The sequence below is a fragment of the Heliconius melpomene genome, chromosome 2 (genome assembly GCF_056956725.1).
Source record: "Heliconius melpomene rosina isolate 202511_hmr_F chromosome 2, ASM5695672v1, whole genome shotgun sequence".
Taxonomy (NCBI): domain Eukaryota; kingdom Metazoa; phylum Arthropoda; class Insecta; order Lepidoptera; family Nymphalidae; genus Heliconius; species Heliconius melpomene.
The window spans coordinates 7,997,894-8,023,871 of record NC_140390.1 but is presented as its reverse complement, the minus strand read 5'-3'; the positions used below and the strand labels follow the sequence as shown (position 1 = coordinate 8,023,871).

Below are 25,978 nucleotides of genomic sequence, written 5' to 3'. Positions count from 1 at the left end.
GATTTTCGAATAAATATAATATTCATGTATACTTCTGTGTTGTAACATTATAGCAAGTTTCATCTATTTCCATATTTATTGTTGTAAGTTCATACTAAATAACAAGTCGCCATCTCAAGCCCGCGCCCCCTGCGACAGGACAGAGGTTGTGCTGGAATTCAAATAAAATGCTATATAATTTAAATAAAAACGTATTTTTATTATTAAACCTATCCGTTCATATATATATGTATATAGTAGAGTGTACTACTACAGTATGCTGAGAGTGACGGGGCGGTCGTAGATGGCGGTCATGTTGCGCGTGGCGAGCGCGCGCTGCGCGTCGAAGGGCGTGCGGAAAGAGACACGCGCGTCGCCTGTGGGCTGCCCGCGCTCGTTGTAGCGCCGGATGATGTCGTCCTGCGTCAGCTCGAACTCGCCAAAGAACGAGATGATGTCGTCCACTGACGCACGGAACGGAACGTTCTCCATCGCCAGCACGCAGCCCGGTGCGCCGAAGTTCTCCAGTGCGGGGTCCTGCTCCTCCTCGACGGGGGCGCCCCTTGGCGGCGTGCTGTCGAAACCGCCGCGGCCGCGGTTGAAGCCGCCGCGCGCGCGCCCGCGCTCGAAGGCGCCCCGCCCGCGCTCGCCCCAGCCGCGCCCGCCACGGTACGCGCCCCTCTGCTCGAAGCCGCCCCGGCTGAACCCGCCGCGGTCGAACCCTCCTCGCCCCCGGAACTGGCCGCGCCCCATGAACCCTCCTCGCTGCATATTCAAGAATGGAGGTGGAATGTTTCCCAGAAAGCCTTGTTGCTGCGGCTGCTGCTGTTGCTGCTGCTGAATATCTACTTTAGGACCCTCTAGAGCCTCCTCTACGACGCTTCGCATGACTAAGTCTACGGTGACGCGACATCCGTCTAACATCTGTCCGTGTTTGGTGCCCGCCTTGCTGGCCTCCTGGCTGGATCTGAACTCGCAGAAGCAGTCCCCAGAGGGCAGGCCGCTGGCGTCCAGCATGAGGTGTATGCGCGCGGGCACGGCGCCGGTGTCCGCCAGGAAGCTCACGATGGTGCGGTCAGTGGCCTCGCGCGGGAGGCCCTTCATGAGCACGCAGTCCAGGATCTCGTCCTCCATGTTGACGGAGATGGCGGCCGGCGGCTTGGTCGTCTGTATCTGCGGCTGCATCATCGGCATTCTTTGGTCTTGTTGTTTCGGTGGGAAGGGCATGCGGCCACCCCACGGGGGTGCTACCCGCGGCTCCATGTTGTTTGGTCCCGGGAACGCATTGTACTGCGGCCCAGGGAATTGTGTTGGGAAATTTTGAGGGAACTGGGGATTTGGAAAAAATTGTGGCTGTGCAACTGGCATTTGTGGTACATTTTGTACATTTGGTCCATTATCGATTTGACGCCGCTGTCGAGGATCGCGGGGCATTGCTTTTTCCTGCACCTGATCATTACCCATGTTATTTAAAAACGGTCCTGTCAGTAACGGTTGCTCACTTTTATCATGTTTTATTTTTTCCTTTGCGAACTCCTCGTCAGTCAGCGGCGTGATGACGGCCTGACGTCTCCCGAACAAGTACATTTCCCTTCGATCATATGCCGACTTCGCCTCATCTGGTTTGACGAACTGAACGAACGCTATCTTAGTTCTGTTAACACGACAATCGTTCAATAAAATGGAGAGAAGGGAAAAATCACTAAACGCTTTCATGATATCATGTTCTTTGACGAAATTGGGTAAATCCGACAATTTTAAGGCACTAAACTTTTTGACGACACTCTCCTCCGCGTCAGCAATGATTAAAGTGGCGTTGTCTTCGTCGTCGTTGTCCTCACGGTATGGCAGGAACGAGTCCACGGCCGAATCGTACGCGTCGTCATCTAGCGACTCGACGTTCACTTGAGCACCTTTAAGTTCGTTACTTTTCCTCTGTAACGCGAGTTGTTTAGAGCGCGGGTCGCAAAACCGCACAAAAATGTTGCCCGTCCTTCGTCCCATATTGTCATTGATCATTTTAATGCCGTGTTTGTCAATCATGAAGGGGAAGAAACGGCGCACATCGCCGTAACTGGTATGATTCGGTGCATTGCGTATCGCGACACAACAGTCTCTCTGTTGTTCGTCGAACCTGGACGGCCTTCCGTCCCTCCGGAAGCTGGTCCCTCCGCGCGACGAGTGGTTGTTCCCGCGGCCTCCCTGAAATCTGCTACCGTTTTGTTGGTCTCCCTGGAATGCGTTGGGATTACGTTTTTTCCCCAGTTCTTGCAATTTGTTAAATGCATCTGTCATAGACGGATCGTTATAATTGATTGGTCCATTTTGGTGCGAGTTACTCTGCACCGTTTGCGGTCCATTAGTGTTATTACTATAAGTAGAAGGACCGACGGCCGTAATCTCGCTGCCGTCGAGAGATCTCTCCTGGGAGGTTATAGGAGATCTCCGGTCACTACGTTTGTCGCGCGACCGACGCGGAGATCTCTCTCGTGACCGACTACGATCTTTTCTGTCTCGTTTGCGATCTCGTCTGTCCCTGCTGCGACTTCTATCTCGTCTTCTTCTTTCTCTGGACCGCGATCTGTCTCTACGATCTCTTTTCCTATCTTTCCTGTCCCTATCCCGTGATCTCGATCGCGTTCGGGACCGTCTTCTATCCTTTTCTTTGCTACGTTTCCTCCCGAGTTTTTCTTCTTCCTTATCTTCTTCGATGGGTGATTTGGCGTTTGGACTGACGAGAGGTGCGGGAGGCTCTATAACGGCGGGCTGTGGGATTTCTTGAGGGTTACCAAGTCCTGGTATTCCAAAGCTGGACAGTGAGTTGCTACTGAGTGCAGCAGAAAAAGGGGTAATAGGGGCAGGAACGGGCAAGACTTGAGGTGGGGTGGGCACTTGCGGGGGCGCTATGGGCGCGGGGGCAGGTACGGGGGCCGGCGCAGGGGCGAGAGATAATATCGGCACACTCTGTCGAGCCGCTTCGATGACTTTGTGCATCTCCGAGCGGGAGCTCAGGAGCAGCTTCACTTGGATCTCCTTTATTTTGCCACCGTCTAACATCATCGCTTGGCGCGCATCTTCGTCCGTACTGTGACAAAGATAAAATTCTAATTATTATTTGAATATAACCATACTTAATATAAATCTATGAAGTAAATAGTATATTTTACTTTGTATTTTATTATATTAATTAATTAATTTGAAAGTATCTCCCCAAGCCGTTTGGTCACCGTGGGGTCAGAGACCATAACCCCTCAAAAGACCCTTCACTGGGAATCAAAACTAAAAAAAGTAACTGTAAAAATAACAATAACAATATTTTCATTGCAACATTGAACACAAGGTCATTAAAAACACAAGAAAGATTATACGAGCTAGATTTTGCATTACAACGGATAAAGTGGGATATTATAGGTCTATCTGAAATACGGAGATCAGAAGAACAAATACAGGAATATGATAACTATATATTCTACTTTAAAAACATTACTCCAGGACTGTATGGAGTTGGTTTTATAATAAAAAAACATCTTAAAAATAATATCCAGGATATTATTGGTATTTCAGATAGAATAGCAATTTTAAATATTAAGTTGCCTGAACATAAGCAACCTATTTCAATAGTTCAGGTATACGCTCCAACAGAACATGCTGAAGAAGAACAAAAAGACCTATTCTAACAAAAATTAAAGCAAGCAATAGAACAAGTAAACAAAACAGTAATAATAATGGGAGACTTAAACGCCCAAATAGGTAAAAGGAATAAAAATGAAGACTACTGTCTGGGACCTTATTCATTTGGAAAGCGAAATAACAACGGTCAAAGGCTAATAGAATTTGTCCAGGAATTCAACTTAAGGGTAATGAATACTTATTTCAATAAAAAAAGAGCAGAAAATGGACGTGGATATCACCAAATGGAAGAGTCAAGAACGAAATTGACTTCATAATCACTAACAAACCAAAGCTATTTATTGATGTAGGTGCTATAAACCAACTATAATTTAACACAGATCACCGTATGCTTCGTGGAACACTATTAACTACCAATGTAAAGCAATCTAGAAAATTTTTGGCGAGCACTAGAGGAATAGTGGAACTACCACTACCAGACACAGTCTTGTCTTCTCTGGAACTTACACTACAAGATAAAATTCAACAAATTCATACAATACAGGAAAAATATGATATCTTGGAAAACCAATTAAAATCAGTTGAAAATAATGTCCATGTAACAAAATCAGCAAAAGATAAAATAGGAGAGAAAGCAAGAGATCTAATATTACTGAGACATAGTAAAAGGCAACAAAAACCAGTAGATAGGAATGAAATAGTAAAAATAAAAACAAATAAATTCATGCACAAGGTACCACAGACAAGAAACCAAACTCAATCGAATAATGTTCCACTTAGAAACTACTGAGGGAGTCAGAAAAGCACAGAAAGAGATGCAAGATTGTAGAAACAGGATAACAGACATGAAAAAACCGAATCAACAAAAGAGCAATACAAAACGCATAGAAATATTAGGCATAGCTACAGATTTTTATCGAGAAATTTACAATGATGAACACCCAACGCAAATACCCTAACTGTATTATCACCGAGGAAGAGATTCATTACTAAAACCGAAATAACTAAAGCAATTCAATCACAAAAAAATAGGAAATCACCAGGGGAAGATGGAATCTCAAACGAACTTCTAAAAGGAGTCTTAGACAATATAATAAATACAATGTACAACATATTCAATGACATAATGGAACAAGAAACAATACCATCCCAATGGACTACATCAATAATAATATTACTCCATAAAAAAGGCAGAAGAGATGACATCAATAATTACAGGCCCATAAGTCTAATGTCGAACCTGTACAAGATATTTTCAAAAGTTTTATTGGAAAGAATCACAAGAATATTAGATGAGAATCAGCCAAAAGAGCAGGCAGGATTTCGCGCAGGTTTTTCAACTTTAGATCACATTTTTACAATTAAACAAATTACAGAGAAATACAAAGAATACAGATTATCCTACTATCTGGCATTTGTTGACTATCATAAGGCATTTGACTCACTTAAGCACGAGAAAATCTGGAAAGCTTTGTCATGCCAAGGAGTACACAAAAAATATATCCGCCTCATAATGGAAATTTACAAAAACATGACTGCAAAAATAAAAACTGAAAAACTGGGCCAAACCTGTCAAGCGAGGGGTAAGGCAGGGGGATCCCTTTTCCCCGAAATTGTTCTCGGCTACACTTGAACTTGTTTTTCAAAAATTAGATTGGTCAAACTACGGATTAAGGATAAATGGAGAAAAGTTAAACCATCTCCGATTTGCTGATGACCTTATAATAATTTCTGACAATGCAGATCAATTACAGACCATGCTTAACCAACTAGTGTCGGAAAGTAGAAAAGTAGGCCTACAAATGAATATGGCAAAAACTAAACTAATGACGAACCATATACAAACACCTATAAATGTTGACAATGACTCAATTGAATATGTTGACCAATACACATATCTTGGTCAGATCATATCTCCAACACATAACACCTCAAAAGAAATTGAAAATAGAGTAAATGGAAACGATATTGGGCTCTGAAAGATATAACAAAAACTAAGTCAATACCAATGAATTTAAAAACCAAAATATTCAACTCATGCATACTGCCTACTATGACTTACGGATGTCAAACATGGGCTTTAAATTTACAAAATGTACAAAAACTTCAAGTATGTCAGCGCAACATGGAAAGGAGCATGCTTAATATCAAGAGAAAGGACAAAGTTAAAATTAATGTTATTCGCCAGAAAACAAAGACTGTAGAAGTATCTTACAAAATTAAAAAGCTAAAATTGAAATGGGCAGGGCATCTAATCAGAAACAAAACCAACAAATGGGCAAAATAGGTGGCAGAATGGTACCCAAGAGAGGGTAAGAGGAAAAGAGGAAGACCTTCGAAAAGATGGGATGAGGACCTAAAATTAGCTGCGGGTACATTGTGGATGAGGAAAACTCACGACAGGAAGATGTGGAAGGCTTTGGGGGAGGCCTGTGCTAAGGCAAAACTATCTTTTACCGGTGTAAATATAAACTCTGTATTATGATTATTTAGATTGTTAATAAAGGCTTTATTTATTATTATTATTATTAATTTGAAAGTATTATAAATTATAATCATATGTTTAGGCATGATTGCATATATTTGTAAGCTGTATTGCTTAGTATTTAATTTGTTCGAAAAGATCTTCGTTATACATAACTTAGTATTTTATATGTCTTCTATATGGGAATCGAACCCATAATTGTCGTAGGAAGACCACAATCTGTTATATTGATAAATACACAAGGTTCATTTAAAATCTACTCAGATTACAATCTATAGAATAAGTTATCCAAGCAACGCTATATATATAAGTAAGTCTTTTGATTTTAGGACAATCTTCTGATTTTATCGTATTTCTTATTAGTTCCCATCGTATAGATATATTTATATAAAAAAAAACTAATTTTAATCTGCTTCACGCTGTGCCTCGCCCACAGCAGGATAGGCCCCTGCTTGTGCGGGATTCAGTGCGTTATGTTACTCCGTTCCCTACCTTCTACCGAATTTTGAAACACTGCATATTGAGTGGTGGAATTAAACGCCGAGACCATGCAAATAATAATAAGTAGCAATTCATTCCCTCGAGCGAGGATCGAATCCACAACTGTCGCGTTATACTCACACCCTTTTGCCCCTGCGCCGCGACGGCCTCAAGGAGTCATATTGTCTATGTTACAGACCAAGTTATAAATAGGTAATTTTTCATAATGCCCGGACATTATTATTAATGAAATAATGAAAGTGTCAATTTAATAAATAATTTAATTATTATACATAATGCTTATCACCTATAATAGAGATAATAGGTACCTACATTTTATCTAAAATAGATATTTAAATGCTTTCATTAGCACAATGTGCCAATATTACTTTATATAATATGTTTTAAAAGCTAATAAACTAACGTCTTTATGCAGAGAAAAATATCAGTGAATTTTTACAAATTTTGTTTCTTGATTTTGACTTGAGCCGAAAACTATCCATTTTTTCTCAACTCACATCGACTTTTTTAATTAAAATCTTTAAAGAGTTTTTTTTTGAGTTTCACACCTAATCCCGCATATAACAGGACAGATAAATGGAACCTAGTGTTAAGACACTTCGTTTCTTTCGACCGAATTTTTCTTTTGAGGCATTGAGAATTATGAGTAGTGGAGGAACTCAACTTAGTGCTTTGCCTTGGTGCCAGAGCGAAGAAATGAAAATATTGTTGAAATAATACTTCATTTCCGCGACTGGGAATCGCACCCGCAACCGCCGCCTTTACAGTCACACCCTCGTGCCACGGCAACACCTCATACACCAAGTTCATCAATTCTGAACTTCTCAGTATTCCTGATAAACCCTGATAAGAACTCTGATGATCACCATATAGTAAGTATCTGGTACTTCTACACCGCTCTCATCAACTAAATCGTTCTGTCTATAGGTTTAATATCATATCTATTAGATACAATACATATCGTCGGCTTGTAGGGTAAATTTGCTAACAGCCAATTAAGAAAATTATCAGAAGATAAAAGACGTTTTTAAAAACTATGATTAGGTATACCTATGTATATACAATTTCTACTTTATAAAATATGAGGCCGTCGTAGCGCAGCGGCACAAGAGTGACTGCATGTAACTCGATGGTCGTGGACTCGATCCCCAGTCGAGGAAGTGAAATATTTATTTACGTTTATATTTCCGTTTCTCCGCTCTGGTGTCGAGGCAAAGCGCGTCGTTCAGTTCTGCCACTCAACACACAATGCCTCCAGAATTCGGCCGAAAGTGGAGAACGGTGTGTCTTAACACTAGGTTCCCTCTGCCTACTTTGCTGTGTGCGGGATACAGCGTGAAACTGATTACTATATAAAATAAAATAACGACAATTTTATAATCTTTTTTAAAATACAAAAAATGGATTTAGCATGTTTACATTTTAAATTCACGATACAAGTTCAAAATCACGTGATATATCAATTACGACGACGTCAGCTGTTTGTCTCCGATAATCTTTAAAAATCTCGTACAATATGTGAAAACGCCAATCTTTATTGATAGGTACTATAGAAGCAAAATGTCAAAATATGTAGTTCCAAAGCCAAATCCCCCCAGTTTCTCCTGACCACTTTTTATCTCTAAAAATAATTAAAAAAGAATTACAACCCAACATAACTTATTATTTATTCAATTAAAAAGATTAGCTATGTATTTATATTGTGCACTCTTGATGCAGACCAGATTTCCTTAAAAATAAATAAGAATAATAGCGCAGGGGCTCGAATTCGAGGAAATGAAATATTTTCGTTTCCTCATTGTGGTAACGATGCAAAGCGCGGCGTTGAGTTCCGCCACTAAACACGCAATTCGTTCTGAATCAGGCGGAAAGACGAACACGAGATATTGATTACAGAGCAGTGGGGTGACAGTGGGCGGAGCCTACCTTCCCTATACTAACTATACTCATAATACAAATAAAATTCACAGAATGAATTTTAAGCATGTAACAATACAATGGCCTTTGAAACACCACAGAGCAGCTACTGCTAGTCAAAGAAATAGTTGAGTTTATATTAGGTATAACAATATAACAGATATACCTAAGGTAAATCAAAATATTAAATACTAGCGGCCCGCCCGCGGCTTCGCCTGCTGAACTACTTCATTATTAACTTTTGTCTCCATGAGTACTTACGTTCTATAAGTGACGTCCATGCAAAATTTGAGACACCTAGCATTTGTAGTAACGTTTAAAGTTTCATACAAACTTTCAACTCCAAAAACAAACCCTTAGAAGTCGAATATTACAAAATCCCGTCTTAGCGAGCACCTACGTCCTATAAGTAACTCCTATGCAAAATTTGAGATTCCTAGCACATGTAATTTCCGAGATTTCGTGATGAGTGAGTGACCTTTCGATTTTATATATATAGATTTAATTTCCTCAAATGGAAATCGAATCCACAAACCGTCGCGTTGATAGTCGCACGCTTGTGCTCCTGCGCCAATACTAGCCTCTTTCTACTTAAGTAATAGTATTTTATTGAATATATAATTAAGATTTTTTCGCTGCAAATGGCTGTTCCTTTGAGAATATTCTATCACTACGTTGGATCTGTCAGCCGTGTTGAAATTCTTTATACCTACTTATAAATTTTAGTCTATTTAAACGACTAAGAACCGACGACAGACGATCATTAAAAACAAGATAATAAGCTTCAAATTGTTAAAATTTTAGGTTGTATATTCAATATCTGTCTCCTAATAATCTCGCATACTCATTGCTTCCGGTTACCTTGTTTTATCAACAGCTAGTTTATTTCTTGTAGTATATAGTGTGTATTCTTTTCAAACTCAATTTCAGTTTTAGAAAATAAGAGAAAACTGGTTAAGTGCGAGTCGGACTCGCCCACCGAAGCTTCCGTACCAGGTTCATGAAAGTGGGGAACCGGATTGTCTTAATAATAAATTCCCTGGATTTCTCCGTTTACCCTGCTGTGTGCGGAATAGAGCGTGAAGCTACAAAAATGATTAAAAGTCTATATATCATTTCACGAACATTTTGGAAATAATTTTAAAATATTATTATTATAAATTTAAGTAAATGAATAACTTAAAATTTAATTTAACTAAACGATCAGTTACAGATAAAGATATAGTAATATTATTACTATTTTGCAAGGTTCCTTTACATGAATTCATAGTCTTTTTTTAAAGTCACATAATGTCAAGATACTGCGTCCATTTTCTGTGTGTTAAGTCAGTAAATGAAAAAAAACTCATGAAATGAAAATCGAACCCACAACCGTCGCGTTCGCAATCACACACTGTGCCTAAACGGCACAGTAAGTAAGGTTCAATATTTAATCCTCCATGTATGTACATTGACGTTGTTTTTATAACATTAGGCAATCGATCAGCTTCACCTAGTATTCCGAACACACACATCAGCGTAGGCAGAGGGTACCTAGCGTTTAGACCTTACGTTCCCCACTTTCCGCCAAATTCTAGAGGCATAGCGTGTTGACTGGCGGAATTCAACGCCGCGCTTTACCTCGACAAAGAGCGAAGAAATTAAAATAATTTAAATAAATATCTCATTTCGTCGAATGGGGATACTTAGAGTATAGAAACCACAACAGTCACGTCTTACTCACAGCTTGCGCGCGTGTCCCTGCGCCACGACTGGTATCTATTTGGTAATTAAAAAGATATAAAAAGTTTCGGAGTAAGAAATTTTAAACTTAAAAATGAGTTTGGTCTAATATAACACTATACAATATTATACAAGTGAACTGAATCATTAAAGATTCCAAAATTTTCTCAATAATTTTATTTTTAACTAAGTTCCTAAATACGTAGGACGAGAGTTGTTCAAAATATCAGTCCGTTGTATCGCAGCAGCATAGTCTCATAATAAACGCGACGGTGTTGGTTCAAATCCTACAATGTGAAATGAATTATTCTCATTACATTTCTGGTGATAAGAAAAGCGCAGGGTTAAGTTCAGCCCCTCAGCACCGGATGTCACGAAAATTAGGCTAGAAGTGGAAATGAAGTTCCTCAACTCACAGGTTTCCTATGGTGGAAAAAGTAATACTAATGTTAATAAACGCGATTTGGTATGTGTAAATGGAATTGACAGATTTAGTAAAGAAAATAACGTAAAAAATTCAATGTTACTAATACATCAAATGTGATCAGTTTACAGCAGTGGCGTAGCTAGGGGGGAGCGAGCGGTGCGGTCGCACCGGGCATCAAAAGGAAAAGGGGCATCAAAGTCGTCGATCACTTTGTTTTTTCTTTGTTTTAGACCTTAGACCATTTTAAAGGGCATCAAGTCCCCTAAGCCGAACCGGGCATAAAAAGGAAATGGGCATCAAAGTCGACGATCACTTTGTTTTTTTTTAAGAACTCATCCAAAGGAAAGGGGCATCAACGTCGACGATTATTATTATTTTTTTTACCTTAGACTATTTTAAAGGGCATCAAGTCCCCCTAAGCCGCACCGGGCAGAAAATACCCTAGCTACGCCACTGGTTTACAGGTATAGGCATTACTAGAAATCAAAAACTATTCAATTAAGACTAATTACTGTAATAAGCTATTGGCATTAATTGCCCCGTGCCCATATTATTATAGGTAAAAAATATTATTTTTTTTTTAAGTGGAAAACGCCTCTTCTCACAGTATACCCTTTTAAATAATTAACACACTCTCTATGATCCCATAGATCATGTTCCATTTTTTATTCTATTTTTAATTTAAAGATATAAAAAATAAAAGCCTGTAGAATGTGGTCTTTCCTTGTTTATGCCTAAGTACCTATTTTCCGATTGCAATTAAGTTATGAACTGTATTCCGCTGTTTGCTTTAATCACATACTTATTCATCCAAGAAATATCTAATTGGATAACACCGTACCTATCGAGTTGCACAATAAACTACGGACTTATTGTATTTGTTATAAAATAAATCTTAATAACTGTCGTTGTTAATTTATACGTAGTGTGTGCGAAAAGTTTACCAACTAAGGGTGTTGCCAGCGCGACACTTGTAGCGGTAAAGAAGTCGGTGGAGCCTAAAGGTGGACGGCACCACGGCGTGTCCCACGTTGTCGTGACGATTTCGCTACAAATCGACAGCACCTATCAGAGGTCGGATGAAGACGGCGAACTAAAAATGACTAATCTGTATCGCGGAGCGGGCATTGGTGGAAAGCATTGAAAATGGCTGTGTAAATTTGACCGAGCTGTCATCCACGCATGTCACCAGTCATAACATTGTCCCAAATAGATGTTGAAATATATAAATACATTAAGAAATGTAATTAATTTAAAGATATTATATAAATATCACTTGACGTTAGCTATTTTTACCTTCACGCTTCACGTATTTAGGAGGGTAGACGGAGGAAACCTAAAGTTAAAGCAATCCGTGTCCGATTGCCCAATTTTCTAGACATTGCGTTTCAGGATTCAACGGATTGTTTTCTTACCACTTTCACCGACTGTTTTCTTACCAAAGCGGAGAAACAAAAGCATTCATTCCGAGTGGGAATGGAAAGCACAAATGTCGAGTTTACTGTCAGATGCTATGTTGCCGCGGAAACTGTTGTGCAATTTTCCACTCTTAGTTTTAGAGTGAATAACCTTTAATACAAAATTTGAAAATTTTGGAACATAAAAGAGAAAAAGGCGTACCTTGAATAACTTGTGAAACATCGTTTTATAAAACTTCATCAATAATCATGAAATCCTTAGGTACGACAACCTCTTTCATTCGATGTAATTTACAATTGCTAAACCTTATATATATTTTTTTAATCCTTAGGTTACTTACACATAATCTATATAGCTTCACGCTGAATCCCGTATAGGGCAGGCAGAAGAATCTAGTGTTAAGACACTCAGTTTCTCACTTTTAGCCGAATTTTCAAGTTATTGCAGTGCAGAGAGTGGCAAAACTTGACACCATACTTATTCTAAACATATAAACACTAAGAAAAATTTGACCTTGATGTGAATAAACTAGTCAAATGCAAGCCCGATTCGTAACCCAACGGTAAGGTTCTGTACCAATTCCACTAATGTAGGTCAAAGTTATAACTTTTACTACCATTACAAAATAATCATATTATATTCGCCAGTCAATGATTAGTAATTTATAAGTGAAAACGATAAATAGAGTAATTTTTTGCATCAAATTTGAACTAAAAATGATTATGATGACTTCCACGTTAGCATCATACCGCAATCAACACTTCATATTACTACTACTAGGACATTGTTATTAAGTAACATTTAGTATATGGTTTATGTGTGATTCGGGCCTCGGGGTCTCCATGAGGCTCCATGAGGCTGGACATGGGGCCTCAACTGCCACTATGGTAAACACGGGACTAGTGCTTTCTCAGTTTGGGTAGCAAAGATATAGAAGATATTCCGCTACCCAGTTCACAATTGAACTGTAGGAGATGAAGTAAAATAACTTATCATAGCTCAATTTTCACTCACCACCCACTTTTTCATGTTGAATAAACAAATTTTTAAAATAGGAGATAAGCTTTTGTTTATTTTTAACCGACTTCCGTAAAGAAGAGGTTATCAAATCGACTGTATGTTGCGAATGTTTATTACCTCAGAACTTTTGACTGGGTGAACCGATTTTGATGATTATTTTTTTTATTTGGAAGCTGGTGCTTCTCGTATGGTCCCATTTTAATTTGGTACACCTCTGATAATGTCTCTCTGATAGAAAATCACATAAGTCTTAAATTTGCATTAAATATGTGGGCGAAAATGAACGAAAAATTATTATCACGTCAACCGATTTCGATTATTCTTTTTTCGTTGAAAAGGATACACTTCAAAGGTAGTCTGATGAAAGTTTCATTAGGCTCTGATTATGGGATCCGGTGGAAGTCGGTTTATTTGGTTAAAAATTGTAATTATCAAAGATAAATATTGAGCAAAATATTGCCCTATTAACTATCTTAAGAAAAGTACATTAAATGCATAAGATAAATCCACCAAACAAAAGATGTGTTCATATACCTATATTTCAAAGGTCTTAACATATTTGAAGCGTCTTGTAACTTTCTTTCGATTTCCTAGGATAAATATCAGTAAGCCTAGCATCATACATAATATTAGGCACTTAACCATAGTAGTATTCTTACGAATATTGCTATGTTGTATGTTTTCATATTACGATTATTTTTAGGAAAATTAGGGCGATACCATCTTTCGGTTATTACGCCCTAAAAATTAAACAAACATTATGAAGAATTGATAATGTAAGTTGATTCACATTCACATAGTATGGAGAATTGATAATGTAAGTTGATTCACATTTTAAAACTGATACTTTGCTGAAAATTATAAAATATCGAAAACCTTCAGAAAAAAAAATGTCCATTCGCATCTCACGGGAAGTCAGCAGCCGCGCACCAACTGGAACTCCTTCCAAATACTGGCTTGATATATACACATATTTTGTTTTATTTAAAATTGTATCCCGCATATAGCAGGGTAAGCAGAGGGAACCTAGTTTTAAGATACTCCATTCCTGTTCGTCCGTTTACACTATATATATTAGATTTTTAGGTACAGTAAAACCTGGTAAAGATGGGCCTGGATAAGTGAGAAATGTCTATAATTGAGGAGTCCAATGAAGTCCCGGCACTTTGTCATTGAATAATTTTTTTTAATGGGACTTTCCGAACCTGGTCATGAGTTTTTTTCTCTAGTAATTTAACCTATGTAATTTTGACTAAGTAGCGTAATGCCCTATATATAGGAGGCGTCTTTTCAGTTTGGGGTTCGATACGTCAGTTTACTAACACATTTGTATGTAAGGTAGGGGCCTATGCAAATGAGAACTATAATTTTAAACCTGTCAAATTGGAAGCTGGGTAACGAAAACCTTAAAATGCTACAAAATCTTTGCTCACCTGAGATCCCAATTGACAAAGTTTCACTGTAGCTTACTTAAATAATCCCACCAGCTTCACGCTCCTGGTAGGTATTAGAATAAAGATTTCAAGGTAATAGTGACAATGTTTGTTATTTTAATATACTTTATTTTTGCATTATTTTTCAACGAATAACTAAATTTTCTTAGATGCAAAGTATCAGATTTTAATTTTAAATGAACCTACTTGCATTACTTAAGTAATTAAATATTCATATCCTCTTGATTAATTCTGTACTTAACTAACCTAATAAATAAGCTGACCTAATTTTCATTATATTTAGACATCTGAGACCATCGTAGTATAGTGTATATATTATTTATTTTATCAAAGTTATTATATATACGTGCGAAGGGAACATTGTTCTAGAGACTACTGAATTTGCAATCGGACTATAGAGTTAAATTTAAAATAGTAGCAGAGATATTTTGACTATTTATTAATGTTCTTGAACAATGAAAATTCTTACTATATATACTCGTCCAAAGGCACATAAATACTTTTAAAAATTCGCATGTATCCTTGCTTAGGTCAATGTACGAAGACCTCTATTTTTTTTTTCCGAATAACCAAGTCTTTTAAAAGTACTTTTAACGATTTCAGGAATTAAACTTTAGTATGTCGTGGGGTTCCAGCAGCACGCAATCTATATATCGGCATCATATCTATAAGTTTTGAAAAAAAGAACGTAAAAGGTAAATCTGTCTAAAATTTTAGAAATAAAACAAGAACCCAAACTCAAAGCCGAAGAGTGGAGCATGCCTGAAAATCATAAACTATATAGGGTGGAAGAGGCAGCGCTCCTTTTACTGAAATTGCATATAGGGTAAAATATTTTAAACCCAGAACGAACTAAAGAAATCAATCAAGGTATCTCAACAGTTTGGACGTAGGATTTTTTTTTTCATTTCACGATTTTTATCCATACCTGTATTTCGTCTGACGCACACATACGTGTGCGACGTTGCCGCTTTTACAGATAAGTGTGTGCGTGTTTATGTTATATATTAGAAATGGCGTTTTATTTTAAAATGATAATTTAATTATTTATTTTGTTTGAAAAATTACTTTTAATTTTTGGGAGTTAATTTTTTCTGAATTATATTAGGCATTTATAGAGTAGTTAAAACTGTGGTTTCATTTAAAGTGGTGCTGACAATTTCACCTGTATAGCATCGACACGTGAAGTTTTAAATTTTTTACTTATTTTATATCGTGTCAGATCTTATCCAAAAACCGTTATGTTACATCTTTTCAGTAGCTTTTCTATTAGTTAAGAGTACATCAAGCCTATAATTAACATTCGCTCAATTTTTTATGTATTAAAATGTAGATACGAAGAAGCAGAACTGCCTTCTGAACCGGTGGTAGCTTTTTGTTTATATGTTCATTCGACGATTCAAAAGTGCTTATAATAGTCTATTTGAATAAAGAACAATTTGAATTTGAATTGATAGGTAAAATTTATCCATTATGTAATTTTATTGTCTACTAGCGGCCCGCCCGCGGCTTTGCCCGCTTGAACTACATGATTATTCATTTAATACACAGAATGGACTGACAATTATCTTAGGCTTCTAATGTTTTTTACGACATTATCATAATTTCTAAGGAATGTTGATACTTGATATTTATAATAATATACATTATTAGATATTAGAGCATTGATACGTAAAGCTAATTATTTATTATACTGTTAGCGATCTCGTGTAAAAGAAGGTAGCTATGAAAAAGAATGATGTAATCGGGGGATACAAGAGCCATCAAAGATCGTGCTTATTCTTCAGGGGCGAGGCAGTCTTCAATAATATACCTATCATTATAAAATAGACCTCAACTGTTACCGCCTGCACCGCGTGGAGGTAGCTACTAGCTTATGCCTATTTTAAATTATGTCAGAATAATAACCTCATTTCATTTAACACTGACCACACCAGTGGCGTAGCTTGGAGGTGCGAGCGGTGCGGTCGTACCGGGCATCAAAAGGAAAGGGGCATCAAAGTCGACGATCACTTTGTTTTTTTTTTAGACCTTAGACCATTTTAAAGGGCATCAAGTCCCCTAAGCCGCACCGGGCAGCAAATACCCTAGCTACGCCACTGGACCACACAGAACAAGTATTCCGAAGTCATTATATTCATATCTCTTAAGGTTTAGCTGGGCTGTTTGGGTTCCATATGAGCTGCTCCAGATATTTATTTTTATCATGTGGACAGAAAATGCTTGTAATGTTGATCAACTTTTACTAAGACGCTACATTTATATCTCTTAGAGATTAGATGGGCTGTTAGGGTTCCACGTCGGGTACGCCAGACCTTCATTTTTGTTATGTGGGCGGACATTGTTTGTCATGTTGTTCAATTTTTCCCCAAGACAGTATATTTATATTTCTTATAGTTTAGACAGGCTGTTAAAGTTCCACTTCAGGTATCCAGATTTTGAAAATAAAGTATAACCTAGATGTTGCCTAGACTTAAATAGCTATGCAACAAAAAAGTTTCATTCAAATCGGTCCAGTAATTACGGACATTAGCGTGTACAAACAGACATTTTTTTGTGGATTTGGGCTCTAATACTATTCCTAAGCCCCCCTCAATTATTATTTTGTAAATATATTCTTTATTATATGTATAGATAATTTTCTATTACAATATTGAATATAAAATCCTCAATTTACATATTATTAATAAATCATTCCCTCTTGTAAAAAAATATATTGTTACGCAAATCGTATCGTTACGTTACTTTTACTAATAGTATAAGTCGTACTTATTGCGTAAGCATACGACATCGCGATCATTCTCTTAATTGGTAGAAAACGTACCTACTTATACATTACATACTAAGCTTGTGTAAGGTACAATTTTTCACTTTTCCATATTTTGTACCAAGACTTTTTTAACTTTACACTATATCCCACACATAGCAGTAAGTACAGTAAGGTAGAGGGAACCTGAGAGTGTAAAGACTCCGTTTCCATTAGGACATTAGCGTTCCTCACTTTCCGGCTAATTCAGAAAGTGGTGTCGTGGTGAAACCAGGTTACCAGAGCGAGGACGATGAAAAATGTCATTTCCGCGAGTAGGAATCGAACCCACAACCTGCCGCATGCTTGTGCCCCTGCGCCTCCACTGGCCTAAGATGTCAAGTCTTGAAGCAGACTCGAGTTTAAGTTATTCTAAATTTAGCTTGATTTAATATTTAAAGTGTAGAACATAACACACACTATCAGCAAACTTATCAACGGTATTTGCGTGAATTGAAACAGTGTAATTTTGAATTGAAACAATGCTACCAACGTTGCACTATTCGGCACCAGATGGCGCACTCGAAACATACACTGCTATATTTGCTTATAAAAAGGATATAAATAATCGTAATTAACGTAAAAAAATATATATCCTTTTAAGCCATAACATCTATGTAGATTTGAGTGTTCAAAATCTTAGAAATATTTATTTTAATAGTATGATAAAATCATATCAACGCAAATTCTATAATTTCAAAATATTTTTTCTACAATAAATAAAAACATATATTGTTTGTTAAAATGTTAGGCAATATTTTTTGGTATTATAATTTTATTTAGCTTCACGCTGTATCCCGCACTCAGCAGGCCTCCAAGTGTTAAGACACTCTGTTCTCCTTTTTTCGCGTATTTCTGGAGGCTTTTTGTGTTAGTATAAAATTTTTGGAAAATTTTATATATAAATTTAATATTCATTCCCTACTAGGGATATGGATTCCCTACATAGATTCTTACACTTACAAGAAAATAATAATTTTTCTATAGCTTTTATTGCAGTTAGTAACAAAGATGAAACCAACTCTGTTACAATGTAACATAAGACCAGAATTATAATTGTTGGCATTAATGAATATTCATAATAAAAAATATAAATAAATATACAGGGTGGAAGAGGCAGCGCTTCTTTTATTGAAACTGTATATAGGGTAATATATTTCAAACCCACACCTAAGAAATTAATCAAGGTACCTCAACAGTTTGGACGTAGGATTTTTTTTTCATTTCACTATTTTAATCCATACCTGTATTTCGTGTGACGCACACATACGTGTGCGACGTTTCAGATTTGACAGGTAAGTGTGTGCGTGCCTATGTTATACTTTACAAATGGCGTTTTATTTTGAAACGATAATTTTATTATTTAATTGGTTTGAAAAAATAACTTTTTCATTTTTGGGAATTATTTTTTTTCCGAATTATATTAGACTTTTATAGAGTAGTTAAAACTGTGGTTTCATTTAAAGTGGTGCTGACAATTCCACCCTGTATATGTACAGACATACTTGACTTTTATGCATAGTGCAGTCAAAATAAATATAAGTCGGTACATATCAGACTTTAAATTGTATTTCAGAAATCTTACCCTGTTGGCAGAGGCTATAACAAGAAAATTTTTTTTTTTTGTGGACGCTATATAGCTAACATTGCCCATATCAAAATGATTAATCGCAATGACCCTATCAATATTCTATAAAATGTCAATAAAATACTTACCATGAAGGCTATTTCAGAATACTGGAACACAGGAACAAATGGGAAACCTAAATAAAATGAGAGGAACTTACAACTACCTGCTTCTGTAGAATCACCATGTTGCTAGCTCACCTTATGCTTTTAAATGCTCCATACATGTATTTTTTGTATTTTTATATTCTTGAATAATATACTGTATATTTATAACCTCACTTAATATGGTAGTGGATTTAAAGTCTGCTCAATCTATATATTTCATAGATTTTTTTTTTTCAGTTGTCTTGCAAGACAAGATATGGTGCTGTGAATCAACTTAATACTAAGTTGTAAAAGTGCAGTGACTTATACATAAGTTATTTAGATTTCTTCAGTATAGTTTAGAGTTGTGAAGCTTTAGCATTGCTCAGTATAAGAAATATCCCTTATAAAATCATTATGCCCCCGAAGGGCATGTATGAAAAGGTTGATGACAGTGGACAAGGCGAAAGAGTATGTAGAGACCGTAGTGTTTGGTGCACCGTTCTCTCTGACTACCCCAATAGGGATAAAGCGTGAAGTTAAGTTTAAGTTAATTCAGTATGTTAAGTACTAGATGTCACTCTACCAATTTATTTACATAAACCTTACAACTCTATAATGTTATAGCCTGCCTTTCTGTGTTCCCAAAGGAAATACGAAGAATACACTTCCCTAGTGCTTTTTAAATTTGACCTTTCTATCTCCAATAATTTTGGCTTTATATTGTTTGTCAGACCATTGTTTTATATCGATAAAAGAAATTGCTTAATATTGTGTGATATACAACATAAGGAAAAATATAGGTTTGTCATATATTTTTGTTTTACTTTCTTTTGCAGTTTTATGAAACATTTCTTTCATTTAATGTATTTTTCAATTAGGTAATACTGCTGGTTTTTAAAGCATAAACATGTAAAAAACGTTTACAGGCATTTACATGTAAATACCACAATGGAGCAACTAAGTTAGCACAGGTGAAGGTTTAATTTCCATTCAGAGGAATATTTCTTTACTTGTATATTTGAAATTAAATTATATTAACAGGAATAACTATATTTTTTGGTATACAAAAAAAATTTTCTTTACCAAAAATAAGTTTTTATTTTTAAGCAAATAATGTCTCCATTGTAAGCAAAAGAAAGTCAAGTTTTCTTTAAGTAGCCATAAAATGCAAAACATGTCATTTATTGATGAATACCTTTTTTTTTTGTTAGTTTTGTCGCTTTTTTTAAGGCTATTATACTATATATATATAAAATAATATTCATTACAACCTATATATAGTGTTACTTGGAAAACTTAATAATATAATGTGCTTATTGCTATAAGGGTTCTGTTTTTGATATTTCATCCATATGTTTTTTTTACACTAATCAATCACAAAATGTTAAAATTAAAGGTTAAATATAAGTATGATGTCTTCATAATTCTGTTTTATTTAATCCAAGAATATTAACCTAACTTAGAAGATAAAGAAGTTCTAAGTTAATGTAATATTAAATCTTCACTTTTAAATATCTCATAGTTTATACTTTGTAGTAAACATAAAAAAAAATTACATAGCAGGATTTGATCTTGCTAACTGTCCACTAAACCATACATTTACATCATCTATGTCTTAATTCTTATAAGCTTGTTTATCTATTACTTATTTATTTTGTACATAGTTTCAAATCTTGCTACATTATTTTTTTTGTATTCTAAAAAAGTTCTTTTCTTTCCTAAGTGTGGAATAAGCTTTAAAAATATTAAAAGTATCTTATAATCTGTTTTCGTATAGCTACCTGAACGCAATGAACGCATCTCCAAGCTCGCCTCCTACGATGTGTACACCTCCTTCGGGTATTGAAAGACCACGAAAGAAATTCCTAATGTCTAGAGCATTAGCCGACCACGGCAGATTCTGCAGTCTAATGATGACGCTCATGATGATTAATACCTAGAAGCAGATGGGACCTTTCCATTTTTTTGAATTTGCACAAATATTTTATTGATTTCAATATAAACTGGCGGTGATAAATCATTTTATCTGTTAAAGTACTTTTACTTATTGATCTTTACTGCAGTCTAATTTATTTAGTGAATTTGCATACATTATTGTATTGCATAACAAAAGTAATGTTCATACTTGGATAAAACTGGGAAGTTCTCATTTTGATTAAAAATTAATACAACTAATTGTGCAAATAACAAGTATTATTAGACTTGCATGTTTTACAACGCGTTTTTACTTGTCATGTCACTTACGAATTGTACCGAAGCCCTGACATACATAATTGCCTATTATTGACCATGGAATTCAAATGATCTGATCTAGATTAAAAATAGAGATAAAATGATTTTGTTTTCAGCTCCGCTTATTATATCTTTCGGTTTCCTTCGAATTGGTTATACTACACTAATAATCGAAATAACACTATTCACCACTTATGAAACAAATACACCACACAACTTACCTACAAATAAGTAAAAACTATAACAAGTCTTTAAAATGTAAACATTGTTATTCACAAAAATCACAATACTAAGTAACTATCACGTAAAATAACTAATATCATTATAGTATTTTAATCTATTTCTTTGCAATTCTTAACAAAATGGCGGCAACGTTTGCGAACGAATAGACGATGGACGCGTCGTAGTACAGATATCATAAACAACGTGGTGTTATGGAATATCCATTTTCCATATTTAATAATGCATTGTTAATAATGTTGCTATATAGTACATTAATTGTAAATGGACTCTTATAATTAATTAATTAGAGTAATTTAATAATTAATATGTTTTTAAAAGTTAAACAGAATTAAAATGTTATTCTACAGAAAAAAAATAATAGGGCAATGGACCAACAACAGGCGTAGGTCCAAATTTGGTTACATTAAGACTTTCTAAAATACTGAAACTAAAACAATTATCTAAATATTTATTTTAAATTTTCGTATTTTGAAATCATTATTAATTGATCACTTAAAATATTAAATATTTTTATTATTGTCATTAAAATGGATTTTTGTGAAAGGTGCTTTACAAATACTGTATTAGAAAGAAGAGAATTAATGCACTTATATTATAACCAATGTATAAACTGTAAGAAATATATTAATAATAAAGGAATAATCTGTAAAATAAAGATCTAAGGTTATTGATAAAAATAGTTTTAACTTTTAATCTCTGGTTGACAAAGATAATCAAGATTCAGAGTCAGAGCATCTAAAAATTAAAAAAAGTGACTGACATTTCAGAATTGTTAGCAGCGCTGTAGTAAATTGCAATTTCCCTCAAATCTTATAAATTTACAAAATCTATCTAGAATATTGTTATTCTTTTCTAATTAAAAGTGTAAGTGAATTATTTAATAATTAAATTACCGTATTTATATCAGGTGCGTTTACCTATTCATAGAAATAACGAACTAGGCATTGTTTCAGTAAATATTTAGTTCGCCTAAACATTTTTTAAATATTATTATGAAAATAATTATTCAGAATGATAAATTAGAAGCTTATAAACAAACTAAATAATGACACAAACAACCAATACGTTTTAGTGTATTTAGAACTTTCTTGTAAGGATTCATAATTAGATTAATCAATATTTTTTCTTTTGCACTCAAATAATTATACAATATTTTATTGCTGGAATCTATTATTATTTTACATAATATTTTGTTAATACTAACTGTACCACTAGTTTGATTAATATGAAGTGCTTACCACTTTGTACTTTAAAGGTCATTAACCACCAATTCATGGCTTACTTGATTTTACTTTCTAGAAAAACTTCTAATTGTGTTTTCTCATTAGTAACATGTTTTATTATTTACCTTATTGTTAAGCTTATATTTAAATTTTCAGGTAGTTAAAGTAAGGGAATAACTTAGAGATGTTTACAATGGAGTCATAATAAACTGATTATTCATAATTTGCATATAAGCAGATTTTGGGACACTGTGTGTAAAAGTTTGATAAATGTGCGAACGCTACCCAGGTTATTTATTCGGAGGGACTCCGGTCAGCAGTTGGGATAGAAGCTTTCATTCATTAGAGAATGTGAGTATAAATTTAAATTGTACTGCAATAACTGAACCATGATCATTTGAGTCCTATTCAGGGGACGAATCCTTTTATTTTCTTATTCTGGTAAGTATGACAAAGCTTAGTGTTGAATTCTTTGACTCTTGCCATATCTTGAAGATTGGACAAAAATGGAGAACAGAGGGTTGTAAGACTAGGTGCTATCTACTTACCCTGCTATATGCATGAAACAACATGAAGCTTAATAAAATAATCTTTTACCTACACTAATGAGAAATAGAAAGTGAAAAACAGTAACTTATCACTCAATTTTTTCTGCCTTTTCTATTATAAGCCAGAAGTATAAATTATAAAAAGTATGAAAAATAATTATTTTATTAATTACTTTTAATTTGTGGCAAATTATTATTACTTCATGATTTACATAAAAAATAATAGATAAATCACCTACTTATACCTTAATTAGTTAATTTATAATATATATATATATCTATCCACACCAATTTCGGGCGATGGCGACTTCTTGCATGTCTCACTTTATTTTACTTTATTTTTTTTTGGTGGGCTCTTATGTGACTCGCTAAGCCGAATTTCGTTTTGAAAATCCGCTTACAGGACGCACAGTACAGTTGGCCAGTTGGCAGGTAATTTATAATATGTACAGACAGTTTCTGACTGGGTTCAATTACTGCTATGTGGAATGAATTTTAATAATTTTGTTTTCCACAAAAAGACCTTTGTTTTGAGTATCTTTGAATTCTTGAGCTTTGCAACTCAACAAGAAATGTCTTGAATTCAGGCATAAAGTGGTTTCAACACTAGGTTTCATCTGCCTACTGTGTGTAGTGAACTTATTCTCCTTTGTGTGTTTTCCATACACTGGCACACTCAGATTGCCATAAATAAAGAACAACGAGGGAACTTAAGCTGAAAAAAAAACAAATAATATTAGATTGAACATTTGCTCTTATAAATAAAAAAAAACTTTTTGTAATAACCTTTTTTACTTTTTAAGAAACATGTTAAAAAGACTCTTTAAATTTAAGTGAAATCTAGTTGGTTGAATGTATTAATTTTCATTATTTGTTGAGTGCATCAGTTTTTTTTATTTTCTTTTAAGTTAATTTTTCCTTTCTTTAAGCTTACTTAAGTTTTGTCTTAAAAATAACATTGTTGCTGTTGATTGTATAGCAGGTAAGATTAGTGTTTACTATTTTATATTTAAGTATAGCTGATATGTACACAGATTTTATTAAAGACTTTTAAGAAAATGGTGGATACCAATTTCTCTCTGTGTTTTTAGAAACATTGTAACATCATTTAATTATTTGATCAGCTATCTTAAAAATAACTTAAAAATTTTACAAAAAATATAATTTAATTTGAAACTTTACATTTCTGATGTAAAATGAGTAGAAGTCAACTTTTGTCTTACCATCATATATTAGAATCAGCAATTTAAAATAAAATTACAAATTTATTATTTAGTAAAACATTACCTGTGTACTTACGAAAATGTAAATATAGTCATACATCTTACTATGTGGGGTAGTTTGTTGCGCTTTGTCCTCATAGAGCAGGAATATTTAAATAACACATATATACAACCATTCCCCCAATTGGAAATCAAACTTATATCCATCATTACTCTCACTGTGCCATACCCTCAGTTTGTACAATTTTTAATTCAATTAAAAATGAGTCTCAACAATGCTCCACAATCTCTCTGACAGAACTCTTTGATTCCACAAAAGCACTAATAGCGACCCCCGCCATACATTATTAATGGAAAACGTTAACAAATGCATTACTAAGTTTATAAAGATACTACCATTTACATTGGCGGAGTGCCAGAGGCTCTAGCCGGCTGTCCGCCCAAGAGTGGAGCGCCTCGGGCGTGATAAATTGTTTATATGGAATATTTTTTGTTTTCTTGTTGTTACTTTCACGCTGAATCCCGCGTGAAGCAGGATAGGTAGAAGGAGTTATGACATTCTGTTCCCCGTTTTCCAAAAAACTATATACTAGAGCGAAGAAATGTATATATACATAAATATTAATTAATTAATTTCAACGAATCGGAATCGGGATTTTTATTAGACAGTGTTTGACTGTGCCCTCTGTTGTCGTGGGTTCGAATTCTACTAATTAAGCTTCTAAGTACTGCTCGGAGAACTGATAATCAGTTAAAAAAGATTTAAATTATTCAAATCGGAGATTTAAATTATTTTCACTTTTGGTAAGACTAGTCCGCATTGTCTCTACAAATGGCAAGTAGAGAACAAAATGTTCTAACACTCGGCTCTCTCTGCTTAGGTTTTTTTTCTACACTAGAATATTTGTCTACGATATCGTTAATTTTAAACGTTTAGCATAATTTTACTACATTGAGTAATGCCTGTAATTATGTTTGTCCATTATTTTCTATTCGGTGAAATTTTTATTCACACTTCTCCTGTAGTTTGACTGTAATATTATTGCTTTTTTTCTTTACTCATTTTTCATACATAATGGGATTGAAAAGATATCTATCTCCACCTCAAAGGCCGGCAACGCACGTGTAGCACGGGTCCTCTGGTGTTGCACGGGGTCGTGGGCGGCGGTGATCACCATCAGGTGACCCGAACGCTCGTTTGTCTTGGCCTTTTTCCATAAAAAAAAAAGACAACCTGTCATAGCAATTTAAACAGCAAAATTTAAAATTGTTCAAAATGGGAATTAAACCCGCGAACTTTGTCTTAATCTAGAATAGTGCTGTGACATATTGAATATCTATATCTATACTAATATAATAAAGCGGAAGAGTTTGTTTGTTTGTTTGAACGCTAAGATCTCTGGATCTACTGGATCGATTTACTTTGTTTTTGT

General features: G+C 35.1%; 2 protein-coding genes across 10 annotated transcripts in view; one reads left to right on the top strand and one right to left on the bottom strand.

Moving 5' to 3' along the window:
* Positions 1 to 178: 178 nt before the first annotated feature.
* LOC146540708 (uncharacterized) lies at positions 179 to 21,668 on the bottom strand. Its single transcript, XM_085197471.1, has 3 exons — positions 21,530 to 21,668; positions 20,858 to 21,012; positions 179 to 3,064 (listed from the first exon to the last, which is right to left on the bottom strand). Exons 2-3 carry the CDS (start codon positions 20,998 to 21,000, stop codon positions 250 to 252), a joined length of 2,958 nt encoding a protein of 985 aa, XP_085053597.1. The 5' UTR covers positions 21,001 to 21,012; positions 21,530 to 21,668; the 3' UTR covers positions 179 to 249.
* A 589-nt stretch (positions 21,669 to 22,257) lies between these two features.
* The window catches only part of LOC146540707 (sex-lethal homolog), a 30,654-nt gene continuing 26,933 nt past the window's right edge, over positions 22,258 to 25,978 (top strand). For 7 of the 9 annotated variants that reach the window (XR_014879215.1, XM_085205472.1, XM_085205465.1 and 4 more), the window contains exons 1-2: positions 22,261 to 22,415; positions 22,931 to 23,125. Coding sequence is in view for 8 of the 9 variants with exons in the window: in XM_085205472.1 (XP_085061598.1) it covers positions 23,045 to 23,125 (81 nt within the window). In the remaining variant the exon portion in view is untranslated. Of the gene's footprint in view, positions 22,459 to 22,930; positions 23,126 to 25,978 lie in introns of all 9 variants that reach the window. The other 2 variants (XM_085205473.1, XM_085205456.1) reach the window with 2 other exon arrangements.

Excerpts from the sequence above, each read along its gene's own strand:
- LOC146540708 (XM_085197471.1), bottom strand. The coding sequence starts at position 21,000 with ATGAGCGTCATCATTAGACTGCAGAATCTGCCGTGGTCGGCTAATGCT. Across the intron at positions 3,065-20,857 it reads GATGCGTTCATTGCGTTCAG|TACGGACGAAGATGCGCGCC; the intron begins GTAGCTATACGA and ends TCTTTGTCACAG.